This window comes from Chiloscyllium punctatum, chromosome 32 (genome assembly GCF_047496795.1).
Source record: "Chiloscyllium punctatum isolate Juve2018m chromosome 32, sChiPun1.3, whole genome shotgun sequence".
Classification (NCBI taxonomy): domain Eukaryota; kingdom Metazoa; phylum Chordata; class Chondrichthyes; order Orectolobiformes; family Hemiscylliidae; genus Chiloscyllium; species Chiloscyllium punctatum.
This window is the reverse complement of record NC_092770.1, coordinates 9,604,315-9,625,789: the sequence shown is the minus strand read 5'-3', so window position 1 is coordinate 9,625,789 and position 21,475 is coordinate 9,604,315. Positions and strand designations below refer to the sequence as shown.

The window sequence follows — 21,475 nt, the reverse complement described above, 5'->3', positions numbered from 1 at the left end:
GTGCCAGGCTCAGTGCCAGAGACCTGACAACTATGGCTTTCCCCTGGTAGGCTGTCCCTACCAGCAGTATTCGCAACAGTCTACTTATTGCTGAGGGGAACAGCCACAGGGGATCCCTGCTCTGTCCGTCAGTTCCCTTTCTTCTCCCTGACTGTAACCCAGCTGTCCTTATCCTGTGTCTGAGGAGTGACCACTTCCCTGTATATCCTCTCAATTTCCCCCTCAGCTTCGCGTATTCTCCGTAGTTCATCCAGCTCCAGCTCCAGTTCAGTAACTCTGTTTTCAAGTAACTGGAGTTGGGTGCACTTCCTGTAGATGTGGTCATCAGAGACATGTGAAGTGTCTCTCATCTGCCACATTCTGCAGAAGGAACGTGCAACTGCCCTAACATCCATATCCTGCTACTCTGAAAGCCAGCACAGGATTAAACAAAGGGAGAAAAGAAAAAGAGAACCTGAAAACTTACCAAGTTTACAGATTCTTAATAAGGTTAGAGGAGGTGGTTGGGAGGAAGGCCCTACAGTGTAGGGTCTCGGGTTTAGATCTCACCCACTTAAAAACTTCCCGGCAGCCCTCGTTTCTCTCTGCGCTCTCTCCTCGCTGCTCTGTTCAAAAAATTGTTTTTTACTCACCTTCCCAGCAGTCCTCCGCTCCTCCTTTGCACCTCTCAGCAAATGGAGGCCCCGATGCCTGAGGTAAGTATTGTAAACTGTTATACTCACCTTCCCAGCAGTCCTCTGCTCCTCCCTCACACCTCTTGGAGTAGATGAGGTCAGGAGTGACTTAATCAAATTGTACAAACGAATTGGCTTAAATAAAATGGACAGGGAAGACATGTTTCCTCTAGCAGGAAGGTCACTTGTCAGGGGGCACGTGATTGGTAGACGATTAGAATAAACATGATGTACAAACTTTTCACCAGAGAGTGGTGACTGTTTGGAATTCACTGCTCAGTTTGGTGATTGAGGCAGAAAACCTCAACTCATTCAAAAGGAATCTGGATCTGCATCTGAAGTACTGTAACCTGCAAGGCTACAGACCAGGTGCTGACAAGTGGAAATGGTGTAGGCAGCTAGTTTATCCACCTAATGCAGACACAATGGGCAGCATGGCCTACTTGCATGCTGTAACTTCTCTGTAGTTCTTTCTGAAACAGCCTGACCAGTACAAGATTAAGGAGTCATAGAAGTGTCCAGAGGATGAAATGGTAGCTGTCTGATGTGGAAGTGCACATACAGAGGAATCATTTGGTGTGGTCACAAACTAGATTCTCCGCGTGTCTGCATGGGTTTCCTCTGGGTGCTCTAGTTTCCTCCCACAGTCCAAAAATCTGCAGGTTAGGTGAATTGGCCATGCTAAATTGACCATTGTGTTAAGTGAAGGGGTAAATGTAGGGGAATAGGTCTGGGTGGGTTGCTCTTTGGAGGGTGGGTGTGGACTTATTGGGCCAAAGGGCCTGTTTCCACACTAAGTAATCTAATCTAGCTGATCATTAAGATAGTGGAAACTTTTCCAGTTGATGGATCTCACTAACTGTTCAGTTTCTAGTCAGTGGTAAAACCAATTAAGTTTATAGTGGAGGATTCAGCATGGCAATGCCATTGAATGTCAAAGAGAAATGATGAGATTCTCCCTGGTTGAATATGATCATTATCTGGCACTTCTGCGGAACAAGTATGATACATGCTGCTTTTCAGCCCAAGGTTGAGCAATATCAGGTCTTACTGCATATCTGCTTCAGCATCAGAAATTGCAAATTGTACTAAATGTTATGCAATTATCAATGAACATTCTCACTTCTAACTTGTTGATGGATGAAGATCATTGATGAAGCAGCTGAAGATGGGCCTGTAACATGAGATGAAGTTTGGCCAAGGACACTATCCTGAGGAATTCCTGCAATGACTGAGATTATTAGCTTTCAACAATTTCACAATCTGCCTTTGTGTTAGATTTGACTGCAATCCAATGGGTGTGGTGATAGCCTAGTTAATCCAGAAACCGTTAATCCAGAGACTCTGCTAATGTTCCGGGGATCCAAGTTTGAAATCCATCATGGCACTTAGTGGGATTTGAATTCTGCAATTAGGAGTTTAATGATGATGATTAAACTATTGTCAATTGTCAGGAAAAACCCAATTGGTTCACTGATATTCTTTAGAAAACTGAGGTAAAGAAAACTGCCATCCTTACCTGGTTTGGCCTACATGTGACTCCAGACCCACAACACCGTTACCCTGTGCCTTCTGGGCAGTTGGGGATGGGCAATAAATGCTGGCCTAACCAGTGATGCTAGCAACCTGTGAACAAATTTGTTTATCAAAATGAGTTCTCAGCTTGATTACCATTGATCCCATTTTTGCTAGGGTCCTGAATGAAATACCTGGGGTTGAAGCTCCCCTCATATCAAGGCAGTCACTCTCATCTAACTGTGTAGATCAGCTCTTTTGCCCATATTTGGGACAAGGAAATAATAAGGTCAAGAACTGAGCTGCCTTGGCAAAACCCAAGGAGCATCAGTCAGCAGATACTTCTTTTGCATGTGTCATTTGATAGCCTTATTGATAACTCCTGTTATGCACCATGCCAGACCCCCTCAAAAGATTTCAAGAAGATAGCCCAGACACTAACTTTTCTAGTTGTTTCAAGCAGGTGAGATGTGTACGTACCAGGAGTAATGCAGCTGGCCCAACCACTCAGTTTTAAACAAGACAATTTATTTAGACACAAACAAAAGAGAACGGACAATAGAATAATATAACTTATCTGAAAATCCAATTGACTCTATCGCAACTTAATGATGCTGTTCCCAATGCTTGCAACATCCCCATTAATGCTCTTTGGCAAAAAAATGTAAAATCAAACACTGGTTCTTCCAGGAGAAATGTCAGAGAGACAGAGGATCAGCATGGAGCTGCTTCTTTGAGTCCAAATAAAGAACCTCTGGGTTCCCAGCTAAAACTTGACCACCAGCTCAAAATAGCCAGACTGCTATAACCAAAACAAACCAGAGATCAGCTGAGCTTGGAGAACTGGCCACTCCTCTTTCATTGAACAACTTTTTATTTAAACTTGAAAGCCTTTTGTCCAAGGCAGTATCTGTTATCCCTAATGAAATTGGCCCTGAAACCTATACAAACCAGACACATTGGAACCTCTGCATTTACGACTGCTCTCGAAAAAGCCCAAGGACAAAATAAACTTGACAAAGAAGCAGCATCGTCACACTCCTTCCAACAGTTTACTGATGGTCAAGAGACGGCTGATAGAATGATAATTAACTGGGTTAATTGGCACTGTTTTTCGTACAGCTGAGATACCTTGGCAATTTTCCACATTGACAGAATAGCTTGGCTAGGGGCATGGCTAGTTCTGGAGCTGAACTCTTCAGTGCTATTGTGTGTTGTTAGGGTCCATCACCTCTTCAGTTTTCGTGTCTTCAGCCATTTCTTGTTAACATGTGGAGAGAATAAAATTGAATGAAACTGGCAACTGCAATGCTGGAGACCTCAGGGGGGAAGTCAAGATGGATCATCCAATTAGCACCTGTGGCTGAACAGGGAGGCAAATGCATCAGGCTTCCCTTTTGTATTGATGTGCTTTGTTCCCCCATAATTGAGAATGGAAATAATTGTGGATCTTCCATCCCTTCTTGGTTGTTTCATTGTGGTAAGTATGACTCCCTTAACAGACTGTTGGCAAGCTCAGCTGTTGGCTCAGACTGTTTTAATTGTAACTTTGGGGAAAAAAAAACATTTTAAAAATATTTCTCAAAAGATTTTTAAAAATTTTATTTTGTTTTTATGAAGAACACAACATGATTGTTGTTTAATCGTACAGAACCTGAATATTGCTGAAAAGACACATTTTGTCAATACTTTTTATCTCAGAATCAGGATAATTTACAAGAATACCAACAAAGAGGACAACCAACACTTTATACTGTAAGAGGAGCATTCTAATTTTTGGCAAATGGGCTTTGATTGGTAGAGACACTCATAGATAATGTAGCAGTTAATGATGATTGACTGTTAATTGCCTTTGCAGCTGTCCTACAGGTGCAAGATGAAAAGCTTCTTTTCTTCAGCAATACAAAGTAATCAGTTATAAAATTTATTGTAAAGATTTTGCTACAAATGATATGTGAGTGCAATTATATAAGCAACACAACCATTCAAATCAAGTTGTTCTCAAATGTTTGATGTCCAAGTATATTTTAAAAACTATTGTATAGTAGTAAAAAGTATAGTAGTACTGCACATTTGTGTCCAGTTACTAACAAGTGAATTGGCAACTTTAGCTGTATTGTATCACAAAGTCTGTTACGTACAGAAAGGAGATTAGAAATCTTTTGAAAAAAAACACATCCCTTTCAATACTGAGAACAGTCAAGAAGTCTATCTTTTAGACAGAGGCCACAGTTATGCCATAAACTTAATTGAACTGAATTTTTTGAAGAGGTGACCAGGTGTCTAGAGGAGCGCAATGGTTTTGATGCAGTCTAATTGTACATCAGCAAGGCTTTTGAAAATGTCCTGATAACAAAGGTAAGAGTCTGTGGGATCAAGAAAATTTGGCAATCGGATCCACAATTGGCTAAGTGGCAAGAAACAGAGGATAATGGTTGAGGGGTGTCTTTCTGATTGGGAGTCTGTACCCACTGGGATCCTACAGGGTTCAGTGTTAGGGCCCTTGCTGTTTGTAGTTAATATAAATGATTTAGATTTGAATGTTGGGGGAAGGGGGAGGGTTGATCAGTAAATTCGCAGACAATAACAAACAGTGAAATTCACAACTAATCTTGGAGGAACTGTTGGGCGAACTTCACAGCACAGATTCAGATAAGTGAATTGTTGTTTGAAGTCTGTTCAAGAGAAAGGCTGCAGTAGTGGGTACAGTGGATTCTTTCTTGATTATGTTTTTGGAGATAAGTCTCTTGATTAAACTTAAAATATAAGCCATAGCTATTAATTTAACCTGGGGCAGTGTTTGTAGAGGAATAAGACAGTGTTATTTTCTGCGTCTGTAGATTATGAAGGAGCAAAAATGGCCTTTGCAGTGATATGTACTTCTTGTCAGATGTGGGAGTTTAAAGAGTTTAAGGGTTACTGCGGATTATATCTGCCATAAATGCTGTTGGATGCGAATCTTATCAGATCGAGTGGATCGGTTGGAGAGACAGATAGAAGCGATGAAGAATTTGCAACAGCAACAGTGTGATGGATGACAGTTATAGAAAGGGGTAAAAATCTCAGATACAGTTACAGGGATGGGTTAACTCCAGGAAGGGTAAGAGGTAGGCAGCTAGAGCAGGAGTCTTTTGCGGATATACCCATTTCAAACTGGTATGCTGTTTTGGAAAATGTAGGGAGTGATGGATTCTCAGAGGAACGTAGCACAAACAGCCAAGTTTCTGGTATTGAGACTGACTCTAATGCAACGAGGGGTACATCGGCTTCCAAGAGATCAATTGTGTTAGGGGATTCTGTAGTCGGAGGTACAGACAGACGTTTCTGTGGCCAGCAGCAAAAAAGTAGAATAGTGTGTTATTTTCCTGGTGGCAGGATCAAGGATGTCTCAGAGAGGGTGCAGAATGTTCTCACGGCCGAGAGGGGCCAGCAGAAGGTCATTGTCCACATTGGAACCAACGACATTGGAAGGGAAAAGGTTGAGACTCTGAAAGGAGATTACAGAGTTAGATAGAAATTTAAAAAGGAGGTCCTCAAGGGTAGTAATATCTGGATTACTCCCAGTGCTACAAGCTAGTGAGGGCAGGGATAGGAGGATAGAGCAGATGAATGCATGGCTGAGGAGCTGGTGTATGGGAGAAGGATTCACATTTTTGGATCATTGGAATCTCTTTTGGGTTAGAAGTGACCTGTCCAAGAAGGACGGATTGCACCTAAATTGGAAGGGGACTAATATACTGGCAGGGAAATTTGCTAGATCTTCTTGAGAGGATTTAAACTAGTAAGGTGGGGGGGTTGGGACCCAGGGAGATCGATATGAGACGGGTACAGCTGAGAACAGAAATGAGTCAAACAGTCAGGGCAGGCAGCGACAAGGTAGGACTAATAAATTAAACTGCATTTATTTCAATGCAAGGGGCCTAACAGGGAAGGCAGATGAACTCAGGGCATGGTTAGGAACATGGGACTGGGATATCATAGCAATTACAGAAACATGGCTCAGGGATGGGCAGGACTGGCAGCTGAATGTTCCAGAATACAAATGCTACAGGAAGGATAGACAAAAGAGGAGGGGGCGTGGTCTTTTTGATAAGGGATAGCATTACAGCTGTGCTAAGGGAGGATATTCCCGGAAATACATCCAGGGAAGTTATTTGGGTGGAACTGAGAAATAAGAAAGGGATGATCACCTTACTGGGATTGTATTATAGACCCCCCAATAGTCAGCAGGAAATTGAGAAACTTGTATGGAGATCTCAGCTATCTGTAAGAATAATAAGGTGGTTATGGTAGGGGAATTTAACTTTCCAAACATCGACTGGGACTGCCATAGTGTTAAAGGTTTAGATGGAGAGGAATTTCTTAATTGTGTACAAGACAATTTTCTGATTCAGTATGTGGGTGTACCTACTAGAGAAGGTGCAAAACTTGACTTACTCTTGGGAAATAAGGCAGCGCAGGTGATTGAGGTGTCAGTGGAAGAGCACTTTGGGGCCAGCAACCATAATTCTATTCGTTTTAAAATAGTGATGGAAAAGGATAGACTAGATCTAAAAGTTGAAGTTCTAAATTGTGAGCAGCACTGTAGCATAGTGGTTAGCACTGTTGCCTCACAGCGCCAGTGACCCGGGTTCAATTCCCGCTCCAGGCGACTGACTGTGGAGTTTGCACATTCTCCCCGTGTCTGTGTGGGTTTCCTCCGGGTGCTCCGGTTTCCTCCCACAATCCAAAAAACGTGCAGGTTAGGCGAATTGGCCATGCTAAATTGCCTGTAGTGTTAGGTGTAGGGGAATGGGTCTGGGTCGGTTACGCTTTGGATGGTTGGTGTGGACTTGTTGGGCTGAAGGGCCTGTTTCCACACTGTAAGTAATCTAATCTAAAAAAAATTGAAAAAAGGCCAATTTTAACGGTATTAGGCAAGAACTTTTGAAAGCTGATTGGAGGCAGATGTTTGCAGATAAAGGCTGGAAAATGGGAAGCCTTCAGAAATGAGATAACAAGAATCCAGAGAAAGTATATTCCTGTCAGGGTGAAAGGGAAGGCTGGTAGGTATAGGGAACGCTGGATGACTAAAGGAATTGAGGGTTTGGTTAAGAAATGAAGGAAGCATATGTCAGATAGAGACAGGATGGATCGAGTGAATCCTTAGAGTATAAAGAAAGTAGGAGTATGTTTAAGAGGGAAATCAGAAGGGCAAAAAGGGGACATGAGATAGCTTTGGCAAATAGAATTAAGGAGAATCCAAAGGGGTTTTACAAATACCTTAAGGACAAAAGGGTAATTAGGGAGAGAATAGGGCCCCTCAAAGATCAGCAAGGTGGCCTTTGTGTGGAGCCACAGAAAATGGGGGAGATACTAAATGAATATTTTGCATCAGTGTTTACTGTGGAAAAGGATATGGAAGATATAGACTGTAGGGAAATAGATGTGACATCTTACAAAATGTCCAGATTACAGTGGAGGAAGTGCTGGATGTCTTGAAATGGTTAAAAGTGGATAAATCCCCAGGACCTGATCAGGTGTACCCGAGAACTCTGTGGGAAGCTAGAGAAGTGATTGCTGGGCCTCTTGCTTAGATATTTGTATCATCGATAGTCACGGTGAGGTGCCGGAAGACTGGAGGTTGACTAACGTGGTGCCACTGTTTAAGAAGGGCGGTAAAGACAAGCCAGGGAACTATAGACCAGTGAGCCTGACCTCTGTGGTGGGCAAGTTGTTGGAGGGAATCCTGAGGGACAGGATGTACATTTATCTGGAAAGGCAAGGACTGATTCAGGATAGTCAACATGGCTTTGTGTGTGGGAAATCATGTCTCTCAAACTTGATTGAGTTTTTTGACGTAACAAAGATGATTGAGGGTAGAGCAGTAGGTGTGATCTATATGGACTTCAGTAAGGTGTTCGACAAGGTTCCCCATGGGAGATGGATCTCATGGAATACAGGGAGAACTAGCCATTTGGATACAGAACTGGCTCAAAGGTAGAAGACAGAGGGTGGTGGTGGAGGGTTAGTTTTTAGACTGGAGGCCTGTGACCAGTGGAGTGCCACAAGGATCAGTGCTGGGCCCTCTACTTTTTGTCATTTACATAAATGATTTGGATGTGAGCATAAGAGATACAGTTAGTAAGTTTGCAGATGACACCAAAATTAGAGGTGGAGTGGACAGCGAAGGGGGTTATCTCAGATTACAACAGGATCTGCACCAGATGGGCCATTGGGCTGAGAAGTGGCAGATGGAGTTTAATTCAGATAAAGCGAGGTGCTGCATTTTGGGAAAGCAAATCTTAGCAGGACTTACACACTTAATGGTCAGGTCCTAGGGAGTGTTGCTGAACAAACAGACCTTGAAGTGCAGGTTCATAGCTCCTTGAAAGTGGAGTCGCAGGTAGATAGGATAGTGAGGGCAGCGTTTGGTATGCTTTCCTTTATTGGTCAGAGTATTGAGTACAGGAGTTGGGAGGTCATGTTGCAGCTGTACAGGACATTGGTTAGGCCACTGTTGGAATATTGCTTGCAATTCTGATCTCCTTCCTATCAGAAAGATGTTGTGAAACTTGAAAGGGTTCAGAAAAGATTTACAAGGATGTTGCCAGGTTTGGAGGATCTGAGCTACAGGGAGACACTGAACAGGCTGGGGCTGTTTTCCCTGAAGCGTCGGAGGCTGAGGGCGAACCTTATAGAGGTTTACAAAATTGAGGGGCATGGATAAGATAAATAGGCAAAGTCTTTTCCCTGGGGTTGGGGAGTCCAGAACTAGAGGGCATAGGTTTAGGGTGAGAGGGGAAAGATATAAAAGAGAGGCAACTTTTTCACGCAGAGGGTGGTACATGTACGGAATGAGCTGCCAGAGGATGTGGTGGAGGCTGGTACAATTGCAACATTTAAGAGGCATTTGGATGGGTATATGAATAGGAAGGATTTGGAGGGATATGGGCCGGGCACTGGCAGGTGGGACTAGATTGGGTTGGGATAGCTGCTCGGCATGGATGGGTTGGACGGAAGAGTCTGTTTCCATGCTGTACATCTCTATGACTCTAATTCTAAAATTGGTGGTGTTTTAAATAATGAGGAGGATGGCCTTAGACTACAAGAGGCTGCCGACAACCTTGTCAGATGGGCTGATCAGTGGCAAATGGAATTCAATCTAGATAAATGTGAGGCGATGCACTTGGGTAGGACATACAAGTCTAGATAAGATATGGTGAATAGTAGAACCATGGGACACACTGGGTATCAGGACAGGTAATTAAGAAGCCTTTGTTAGTCAAGGCATAGAGTTTAAAAGCTGGGAGGTTAGCTGGAACTATGTAAAATCTTGAGGCCACAGCTATATTAATTTGTGCAGTTCTGGAATCTACATTAAAGGAGGGATGTGATAGCGCAGGAGAGGGTTCGGAGGATGTTGCCTAGTTTGAAGAGTTTGTTTTGAAGAGACATTGAACAGATTGGAGTTATTTCCTTTAAAGCAGATGAGACTCAGAGGAGATAGGATTGAGATGTATAAAATTATAAGGAGTATAGATAGGGTAGGTGGGAAGAAACCTTTCCCCTTGATGAAGGGACCACTGACCAGAGGGCATAGACTTGTGGTTAAGGGGCAGAGGGTTAGGAGAGATATGAGGAAATACATACTCACCCAGAGGATAAGGAGAATTAATTGTCTATAAGGGCAGAAGTCCTCATAATATTTAAGAAGCATCAATATATGCATTTGTGATGCCAATGCATTCAAGGCCATTTGCCAAGTTCTGGAAAATGAATAGTTAGGTGGTTGTTTTGAATGGTGCAGATGTGATGGGCTAAAGAGTCTTTTTCTGTGCTGTGGATCTCTGTGACTCTAATTTGATGTCCACTTTACTGTAACAGCTGTGAAAGGAAATAAGGGTACGAAATTGAATGTATGTTGAAAAGAGGGAGAATCATTGTATAAAAGCAGCTTTAGTCTTGAACTCAAACTGGAGTAAAGAAAATTTTAACAACTAGCATAATGCAAACAAAATAAGAAATTCATTTATCAGTTATCATTTCTTTAATTTGTTACATCTGTATTTTCATTGTTGAAATTTGTGCTAATTATTTCAAGAAAGCAGACAAAGTACAATGGTTACATGACTTGTAAGGCAAGGTCACTAGTGTATTAATTGATTATTTGTGCAATTCTAGTCGGCACATCAGGAATGCAAAGGATAGACAATTCCACCATTCGGACTTATTCTTGCTGACAGCCAGAGAAGTTGAAACAGCATTATTTTGAGGTAACTGTTATTCTCACTCTATCTTTCTTCCGTTAACAAAGTCAAGAGCATATTTGAACTTTATTGGAAGAGCAGCCGTTTATATATAGAGAATGTTGTACAAACTGAAAGAGCTTGAGCAATCACTGTTATTGGTTTATATGAACCTAAGTTTATCTAGTGTATACACTGGCTTCAATTTCAATAGTAAATAGCCATAGTCGCAAGTTAATAATCTATTAGCAAACTCTAACTTTAATATTTCTATCTGCTTTTCACACTGTATTACATAAATTGGGAGCTAAATTGGATAATGTGTAATAATGTGTTCACATTAACTTTAAGGCCAAAATAAGGCAAAGAGCCACATAAACAGATATTTGAGGAAATGGTCAAAAGCTGGGTGAAAATGTTAGGTTTTAACAATTAACTTTAAGGATGAAAGTGATTATCGAGATGTGGGAGGTGAAAGAGGTGAATTCCAGGGATAAGAACCCATGGCAGCATGGCCACCAAAGATGGGCTGATTAAAAGTGTGACAAACTTCAGGTGGTGAAGGCCTATAACAAAACAGGTTGCTAGAGATACTCAGCATTTCTGGCATCATCTGTGAAGAGAAAGACGAGTTAATATTTCAAGTCCAGTGACCCTTCAGAATTAACAGGAGCTAGGAAAAGGTGGAATGCATATGTTTATTATGCAAATATTTACTATGCATTAAGCAATTACTGTTTTTGATTAAAATTGGGAATGAGTGGCACACGTTACATGAGACGTACCCCTCCCAATCCAACAATTCAATTTTTGTGTATATATTAGGCAGCATGGTGGTTCAGTGGCACAGCTGCCTCACAGAGCCAGGGACCCACTTCCCTTGGGTGACTGTGTGAAGTTTTCATGTTCTCCTTGTATCTGAATAGGTTTCTGCTAGGTCCTCCATTTCCCTGCCACTGTCCAAAGATGTGCAGATTAGGTAGACTGGCCATGCTGTTTAAGGGTTTGCAAATTAGATGGATTAGCCCTAGTAAAATGCGGGGACAGAGTGGGGGTCAGGAGTGTCTGGGTCTGGGTGGGATACTCTTCAGAGGGTTGATGCAGACTCAATGGGGCTAATGCCTTTTTCCACACTGTAGGAATTCTGAGCTGAGTCCCCAGTAAATGACAGCTACGTTAACAGCTAATTAATATACAATGAATAGTCAAGCAATGTCAGCTCTCTATCTTGCAAATTCAGGATGTAGCTATCATGACTGTGTGCCAAGGGGCTTCCAGTGTATTACAACTACCACAGAACCTGTTTTCCAACAAATTATGAGGGTTACTGAGGTGTCTCCCAATGGCTCAGTAAAGTGTGACCTATCATCTCTTGCTGTTGTCCAGACTTCTGTCAGGGTCAGTGCCAGATTACAAGCACAGAGTTTCCTGCAATTGATCCCGGAAGCCATTTGCAGTTTATAGCCTTTCAATAGTTATTCTGCAGCTATTGTGCTGACAGTGTAGAAACACTTGGACAAAAACACTAGGCACTGCAAAAGGTTGATTAGCCAATGTTTGCATGCAATATGGCATGATTCCATTTATAAATTTTGCCTATAATGTTTATTAATTTCAAACCACCACAAAATAGAATGTAACTTCCAAGCAAAAAATGTGATATCTTTTTATTTTTGTATATTTTTGATTGTGGACTGAAAGGGGTAAGGACTATTTTAAAACCAAGGACTGTGACAGTGATTACTTCACTTTTTGAAAACAAGCTTCCAGCAATTATTGTAAGTGCAGTTTATAGTGTCATTTCTTCCTCCAGTAGAGATTTCGTTGCAGACAAATCGGCAGCAGGGAGGGTTTACAAAATGAGATTCAGTCAGCAGCAAGTATCTAGTCTATGGAGTGGTGACAAGTTGTTGATGATGTATGACTTCTGCTTGCCAACATATGTGATTGACTCCTCGGTAGCAAAACAGCTTGTGCATGTGAATAAAATAGCTGAAGCCATCAGAAAAGTGCTGTTCTTTTATCTGCAGTAAAAACACAGTCTTTCCCTCACCAGTTGAGATAAGTTGTAACTTTTAACTAATAAATCAGAGAGCTTATAATTTATGAACTAGTTCTTCCGTATCTCGTAAGGGGAAGTTTAAAAAAAAAATCACTTGAAGAGAGAGATTGATGAATAGTAAGTTCTAACAAACTAAAAGGATCATTTTAGCAAATCATGTGACTAATGACCATTGAACAGCCATCCCAGTTTTTTCCTCTACTCTGATCACCAATGTACATGTGCCTTTCTGTGTTGTCTGCATTATGTTTTAACCTGTAAAAGAATGTTGCCAGTATGATTATTTACCTGTAGCTAGAATCTTTTCATTGTAATAAATAGTAATCATTGTTAAGTATAGAAACCTTTCTGCTTTCTGCCAACCTGGATCTAAAAAATACAGGTAAACCAAGAAATTTTTCATATTTTGCTGTATTTAACATTTGTAATGACTTTGAAAATATCAGTATTTGATTTTCAGTGAGGAGTAACAATGATCAGGTACAGATGGAAGGTAAGGTGTAGGACTGTTTGAGTTATCCAATACATTAGATTAGCTTCCCTATAGTATGGAAACAAGTCCTTCAGCCCAACAAGTCCATGCTGACCTTCCAAAGAGGAGCCCACCAAGACCCATTCCCCTACCCTACATTTACCCTTGATTAATGCACCTAACACAATGGGCAATTTAGCATGGCCAATTCACCTGACCCTCGGCACATCTTTGGATTGGGGGAGGAAACAGCAGCACCCAGAGGAAACCCACGCAGACACAGGGAGAATGTCTGTATGGAGTTTGCACAGTCACCCTAGGTGGGAATCAAACCCAGGTCCCTGGCACTATGAGGCAGTGGTTCTAACCCTGTTGGTGAATAGGAAATTGGTTACTAGTTTACAAAATAATGAGAGTTTTATGACCCTTTCTGTTTTTGGCAGCACTATTTCAGTTTCCTTTTCTTTTCCCTCTCCTTTCTCCACAGCCTCCTTATACTCCTATTCCACCTCCTCCTCATCCTTCTACCCTCATTGATTGCCTAATAGCTAGTGACATTGAAAGTTCCTCTTGCTGTTGAGGATTGCAGCATACAGAACACAAGATTCTTGATATCTGCAATCCCAAGGTCTTCAGTTCTAGACAGCAAAAGCCATGGGTTTGCTCTTTCACATTTCATGTGTGCATGCCGTGCATTAGAGCCATCAGCTATATGGATGTAAGTTCCCTATATATTTAACATTCAAGCTTTTAAAATTCCATGTCCCTCTTTTTCTTTTTCCTCACTTTCCATTATTCTGTTTATTTGTAACTCAAGTCCTTTCTCTTTTTCTCTCAAAGTTAAGATTTTAATTTCTCACAGTATCTTAATTAATTCCTGCTGTGACACCCCAGTTTAACTTATTCCATTCTAAGCGTTGAATAATCAGGTGAAGCTCATTATCTTTATGAAATCATGCTTTTATTTCTATCTTCAATTTAGCTGCTAACTCTTTTAGTTTAACTTTACACAAAGACTTTAAGCAACCATTGTTATATCTTCCACTTATAGAAAACTCTTAGAAACGTTCAAAAACATCTTCAAATTCCATGCAATAGCATCACCATAATAAAGGTGTTTTATTTTCAGAAACTTCAAATACCCATTACATCAAACAGAAAGACACAGATCCCTTTTAAATCCAAATAATTCAAATCCCAAAGGAGCCCCCACTTGTTATGATCCCAGTTGATAATAAGAGTTGAAAACTCAGATCCAGACTGAAATCTGACTTGTTGATCATTTAAAAAAAATAATTAGGTGGTGTTTCATTGAAAAATAAACACAATGCTGCAGATTTGATTTTAACAATAAAACAGAAGTTTTTGATGTAATAGAATTGAAGATAAAATAGAACAATCATGCTATTTACATATGGCAGTAGGAGTCACCATAGTCACAGAGGATCATTGAGCGTGTTCTCTCATTAGAAAAAGATAACTGGTGTTGAGTTAAGAGTCACCAAACCTCAAGCAAGGGATAATGTTGAGAAGGCAAGAATTTCATGGTAAATATAGCTGTCGTGGGAATTGAACCTGCACTTTTGTCATCAGTCTGCATCACAACCTCCTCGCCCCCTGCCCCCCCGCACAATCCCATTTATATGTAACACAACCTGAAAGATTCAAAACCCATGGCCAAACAATATCGAACGTATCCCTATAACATCATTTTGCAGTTCTCCAATATGAGAGGGAGTGTCTTTCTCTATCATATCTTAAGGTTTGACTTAACTGCATCTTTCAATTTCCCGTCTAATGAATTTGATTGTTTTTTACTTGATTATCCACAAAACTGAATTTAGACTTTCTTGGCTTCAAATAATCCATTTAGGTTTCTAACTAAATACTTCTGGTCTGGCATTTTCAAACTAAAACCTTTATGCTGAGGTAGCCTAATACCTAACTGTTCTGAACTAAAATCATAACAAGGAGTAGGCCATTTGGCCCCTTGACTCTGCTCTGTCATTCAATAAGATTATGGCTGATCCCCCATCCCTCATGGTAACTTTCCTTCCATTTCCCTATAACCCTTGATTGCCCCTATTGATTAAGAATTTTTTTAAAATCAGCCTTAAATATATCGAAAACTTTTGTCTCTGTGGAAGGGAGTTCCAAAGACTCTCAATCCTCTGTGAGAAGAAATTCTGTCTCATCTCAGTCTTAAATTGGCACCCCTTTATGTTGAGAGTATGCCCTTTGGTCCTGGACTCTCCCATGAGGATAAATATCCCCTGTAAAGCCCCTCTCATTCTTATGTACTCCAGTGAGTATTAGAGACCCATACTGTTTAGCCTTCACCCATAAGACAATCTTTCCACACCGGAGCAATCCTAGTGAACCTTCTCTGAATGGTTTCCAATAAAATGATATCTTTCCTAAGTAAGGGGACAAAAACTGCTCACGGTATTACAGATGTGATCTCACCTGCACCTTGTACAGATGTAATAAGACTTCCCTACTCTTACATTCCAACCACCTTGAAATAAGGGCCAACATTTCATAAGCCCTCCTGATTATTTGCTGCATGTGCTCTGTGTTCCGTATGCAAGTACACCAAGTCCCTTTGTGTTGTAGCTTTCTGCAGTTTTTCTCCATTTAGATAATACTGTTCTTTTTCTCTCCCAAAATGAAAACCATCACATTTCCCCATATTCTATTCCATTTGCCAACTTTTTGTCCAAATCCTTAACCTATTAATATCTCTCTGTAAATTGTTTGTATCTCCCTTGCAATTTGTTTTCCCACCTATTGTGTCATCCCCAAAATTGGCTATTTTCCTCCTTCCAAGTCATTAATATGTATTGGAAACAGTTATAGTCCCTGCACTGATCCCTATGGAATCTCATTGATTTTAGATTGCCAACATGGAGAAGAGCCCCTTTATGCCCACTCACTGTTTCTTGTCCATGAGCATTTTCTCTATTCATGCCATTACACTACCTCCAATACCATGGAGGTTAAGTCTTATGACTTAACCTTCTGTGAGGTACCTTATCAACTGTCTTCCGAAAGTCCAAATATAACACACTTTCTGGTTCTCTTCTATCCACTCTGTTTGAGTCTTCCTTGAAAAACTCTAATAAATTAGTTCAACATTATTTCCCTTTGATGAAGCCATGCTAACTCTGCTTAATTAGATTATGATTTTCCAAATGTACCGCTATTACTTCCTTAATAATTGATTCCAATATTTTTCCAACAATGGATGTTAGGCTAATTGGCCGACAGTTAACCACTTTTTGCTCCTGCCTTTTTTTTTTGAAGAGTGGTGTCCCACTAGCAGTTGTTAGTAAAATCTTTTCTCCTAACTGGGATATCTTTTTGTTGAGAGTCATTAATTATCTCCTTAAATGTCCACCATTGCTTGTTTATTGTCTTTCATGTTAATCCATCTGCCCAATCCAATTCAGCTAACTTTATCCTTATTTCATTGTAATTGTGGCTCCATGACTTCTTACTCTAGGAAATTATCCCTTATGAACTCAATGAATTTTTTTGTAATAATTACCCTTTCCAACTTCATTGATTGTCCCAGTCAACATAAAGATTAAAGTCACCATAATTATTTCTTTTTTTTTACACATTCCTGTTATTTGTGGATCTATACTCTTTCTTACAGTGGGGCTATTTGGGGTCTATACAGTACTCTTACCAGTGTCTTCTTCCCTTGCTGTTATTTACCTCCACCTAAATGGAATCTGCATCCTCTAAGCCTAGATTACCTCTTGCAACCTCCTCATTTCATCTCTTATTGACAGTGTTACCCTTTCCTTCTCTCCTGTCTTTGTGAAAGGTCAAGTATCTCTGAATGTTAAGTTCCCACTTCTGATCTCCCTATAACCATGTATCCGTAAAGGCTATGAAATTGTATCCATTTACGTCAATGTGTGTCATCAGTTTGTCTATCTTATTCTAAATACTATATGCATTCAGATTCAAAGCTTTTAAGCTTACCTTTTTGGCCATTTTTTAATCGTCCTAACTTTTCTTTTTCTGTGTCCCTATTTGATTCTTGCCTTGATAACCCTGTCTGCCTTGGTTTTGCATTTTACTGTTCTTTCTTTTATTACCATTGTTGTTTCTCTTTCCCTTGTCACCCTGCTTAGGTTCCTACCTCCCTGCCATTCTGGTCCAAATCCAGTCCAACCACACTAGCAACTACTTGCCTAGGACATCAGTCCTGATCCCAATGTCCCCAGGAATCTGAATCCCTCACCCTTGCACCATCTTCCTAGTCATGACTTACCCCTTTGAATTAAACGTTTAAAGAGGTCTTAAAATCACATAATATTAATTTTAGGTACCTTCTTCCCTAGACCCTGTTAAAATAGAGTAGAGCCCCTACGAAAGATAATCCACAAAGAAAACTCTACAAACTGTAAAGTAGTATAAATATTAACTTACTCAATCAGCAGCTTCAACTTGCCCTATGTCTCTTTTCAATCCTGACATCACCTCAGGAGTTCTGCCTCTGCAAGGAGTGAAAGCACTCTGGGGTTACTCCTTTGGAAGTTTTCCTGTTGTTCTGCTCAGCTGCTGTTTGCCAGATTCGCACTCCTTCATCTTGCTCTGTACGGTCAGAGTATCCTTAAGGTTACTCTTTGCCCTTGTGCTCCAAATTCCCCTGAGCCCTTATTTTTATACTAAAAAGCAGAAGTACTCACCAGTGAGAAATGGAGGGTCTGATCACTGCTTCTTATCACTCCCTCTTTCACCAAATTCTAGTTATATTCCAATAAGACAAGGCAGTGTTTCAGTGCAGGCAAGGCAGCAACACTGAACCCTGAATTAACTCCTTTCCTCAGGGAAACTGTTTTTGCATCAAATTCAACCAGGTTTTCAGTGAACTGAAAGTTTTCCAAACTATGGGTTTTTTCTGAAAAAATAAATCAGTTATTTTTCTAAACTGAAAGCAAGCTAATGCTTTCCAAAATTTGCTTGCTTTGGACATAAAACTCCCACAGTGCAAACAAATTTCCATTATCACCACACAAGATGCTCTATGGCAAATACAATTTTCAAAATTGTGGTTTGTGGAAGACTGACAGCTTAGCCCTTAAACGCTTTCATACAGACCGAACCCTGTATACCACAAGTTCAAAATCCAAAAGCTAAAATAAATTGTTAATATCTGTACATAAATCACATAGTTTACATTACAACAAACTCACTCTTCCTGCTTCTCCCTGGCAAGAGAGTGAAAATTTGGTAGCTCTCAATGAAAGGAGAATGCCAGTAACTTTACTTTCCCAACAATAGGAAAATGTGAGGTGGTGCAAACATCTCCAACTCCAGTTTGGTAGGATCCAGCTATATAAGCATTCATTGCCATAATGCCTTTACAGTGACTGACAATGCAGTCATTGCCCCTTTCTGAAGTTGCAGTTGTGGCTGCAGGAATTGACAAATTTCAGTCAGGACCTTATTGGAATGCAGACATCTCACATGTTGTTGAATGCTGAGACTCAGATGGAGAATCGTTCCCAGTGTTCAATGTTCTGTTATATACATTGCTCCCTCTCGTTCATCTTCCTCTCTTCCAGCAGCTTGTTCCCCTCTGTGAGTTGTGATCATTCCCTAAGCATTTCTGCTTTCCAAGGGAAATAACTGATGCTGTACATTTATCTGGGAGCACTAGGCTTGTGAGAAAGTCTTGAAGTCAGCAATAGGTACCCACAGCACTTTCCATACCATATCCTAGTGTTCTTGATATTTTCCAGTCACCTGTTCAGAGCAGTTATTACACACTTCTGGAGTAGGTGGGTCTTGAATTTAGGACACCTGGCTCAGAGATACTACTACAGCACCACATTAACCCTTACTGTTGCAACTTGAAGCCACCACAGAAAGCCCCAAACACTTGAAAAATCACAACAATAATGTAATGATTTTGATCAGCATACATGCTTTCTTTAAATATTGGGGTCTATCTTGCTGCTGCTGGTCATGTGTTCTGTTGAAAATATTAGAGCACTTGTCAGACTGTTCATCTTTCATCAAAAATGGTGTTCTGGTACCAAAGCAGAAGTGTATGCAAATGGCACACTTGGGATCAGAAGTGCATGTTTTCCTATGTTGTTAATCTGCTAAGTGGTAGAGGTCACAGGTTTGACAGGTATTGCTGAAGAAACCTTGGTCAGATGCTGCAGTGGCTTTTATGTCATCATCAACTAAACAAAAGATCTGTATAATTGATTGCCACATTTTACCAATAATATAGATGCCACATAAACTAGGTGCACTTGAAATTGTTTTCCATCCTCTTCAGGAAGACCTGCAGTTTGCATGGGAGGTGTTACAATATCAATCAAATTCCAATTTGCAAGCTCTCCAAGCATTTACAGGATTCATTCCCAACTCAAAACCTTACTCCCTGTGCTATTTCTTTCTCACTATGAAAGAAATAAAAAAAAGTGTTATTGCATAGAACATTGGTGAGACCACACCTGGACATTTGGGTAGTGGATAGTTTAGTCTCCTTATTTAAGAAGAATGTATTTGTCATAGAGCAACTGAGATTCATCAGACTAATTCCTATATTGGCTGACTTATGATAACAGATTGAAAAATAAGTGTGTTCTGTACAGTTTCAATGAATAAGAAGTTACCTCACAGAAATATAGAAAACTTATACTGATCGTGATGTGGGTAGGATGACAGTCCCAGGAAGTGCACCTGTAACTCAAAATAAGGGGCAGGTTATTTAATGAGATGAGGAGGAATTTGTGCACTCAGATAGTGGTGACTTGTTGGAATTCTGTACAAGGCTCTGGAAGCTCAATCGAGGAGAAAGTGAGGACTGCAGATGCTGGAGATCAGAGCTGAAAATGTGTTGCTGGAAAAGCGCAGCTGGTCAGGCAGCATCCAAGGAACAGGAGAATCGACGTTTCGGGCATAAACATGAAGAAGGTCTTATGCCCGAAACATCGATTTCTCCTGTTCCTTGGATGCTACCTGACCTGCTACGCTTTTCCAGCAACACATTTTCAGCTCTGGAAGCTCAATCTTCAAACACATTGAGAATATAAATCAATAGGTTTTTGGATGCTGACAGACTTTGGGGATAGTGGGGAAAATGGTGTGGAGACAGATGATCAGCCATGATCCATTTGAATGTCAAAGGAGGCTTGATGGACAGAAAGGACCAACCCTGTTTCTATTTCCCATGATCCTTTGAAATAATTTAGCTGTATCATTACCTTGGTAAAGAATTAATGGTGTCCTGATGCTGACATTGTGCATTCCTTAGGATTGATATTCAAAAACCACCGTCAGTCAATTTCCAAAGAATAGTATTTAGAAAATCAACCTATAGGATCAGGTGTATACAGATAACATCAGCAATTATGCTGTATCGTTGATTCAGTACTAATAGAAACTATTTGCTGCAACGAATGATGCAGCAATAATACTTTTGATATATTTGTCAAATAATGTTATAATTATCAGGTTTGCACAATCTTCATTTTTTTAATGGAGGTTAAAATGAAAGACCTAGCTATTCCTATTCTGGCTGACAAATATTCTGGCTTAGATGAAAGTAATGGCTGAGCTATAAAGTTCTCACATCTGGGAACCGAGGTCGCTTTGTTTATTGTAAATAGACTTGCTAGCTCCAGATGTTTGAGGGAAAGGAAAAGATAGGGAGGAAAGGAACAGCAGTTGATGTGGTTAGCAGAGGGTTGAAGTTAGGCATCTTTATAAACTGCCAAAGCCAGATGTTGGAGAAAGCTGCTCTCTTGTCAATGAAACATTCCACAGTCATCCTATGGAATCCTGGATATTTATCTTGTTGGAATCAGAGCAGAAGAAAAATTATTGAAAAGGGCTTGTTTTCTGGCAGTGGATTTGGCAAACGCTGAAAAACTGAGGGAAGTATCTAGAAACGATCATTCAATGTTACTACTTGGCAAAACAAGACAATCTATTAGTCATTGTTAGTAACAAAACACCGACAATGCTGGAGAAGCTCAGCAGCTCTGGTAGCATCGATGTTTCTCTCTTCAGAGTTAATGTTTCAAGTTTGATATGACTTCCTCAGAACTTTTAGTTTACTGTTTGCTGTAAGAACTATAATTCTGTGGAGTACAAATATTCCTTTCTGTAAATGTACAAATTGCCTACAAAATTGTTGTTTCATTAACAATGTTTTTAATCATTTGTTTATAGTAAAACTCCTAAAACATGAAAAGTTATCATTTCACCCTTTTCAGTGTTATGACCTGACCCCAACCTTCCAGTTGCTGCCCTTTCAATATAGCTTCTTGTTCTCATGTTTGCGTCTCTGTCCTACACCTGCTGTGGTATCCCAGTGAGTACCTCATTTTCTGGTTATGCACTTTCCAGTCTTTCTGCATTTCACACCAAGTCCAAAAGATTCTGTCTTCCATTTTTGTACTCCACTTACTGTTTTTATGATTTTTGTTTTCAATCAGAGTTGCCTCATTCTGCTGTTAACATCTACATTGGTCTAATACTTTCT

At 40.4% G+C, this 21,475-nt stretch overlaps 1 protein-coding gene across 13 annotated transcripts in view; it reads left to right on the top strand.

The window, feature by feature from the left end:
• The window catches only part of ppfia2 (PTPRF interacting protein alpha 2), a 549,829-nt gene that overhangs the window by 525,605 nt on the left and 2,749 nt on the right, over window positions 1-21,475 (top strand). For 12 of the 13 annotated variants that reach the window (XM_072551614.1, XM_072551612.1, XM_072551613.1 and 9 more), the window contains one exon: window positions 10,353-10,444. The exons of the other annotated variant lie outside the window; for it this stretch is intronic. In XM_072551614.1, the coding sequence (XP_072407715.1) occupies window positions 10,353-10,411 (59 nt within the window). In that variant the 3' untranslated portion in view covers window positions 10,412-10,444. The remainder of the gene's footprint in view (window positions 1-10,352; window positions 10,445-21,475) is intronic. 13 annotated transcript variants of the gene reach the window in all.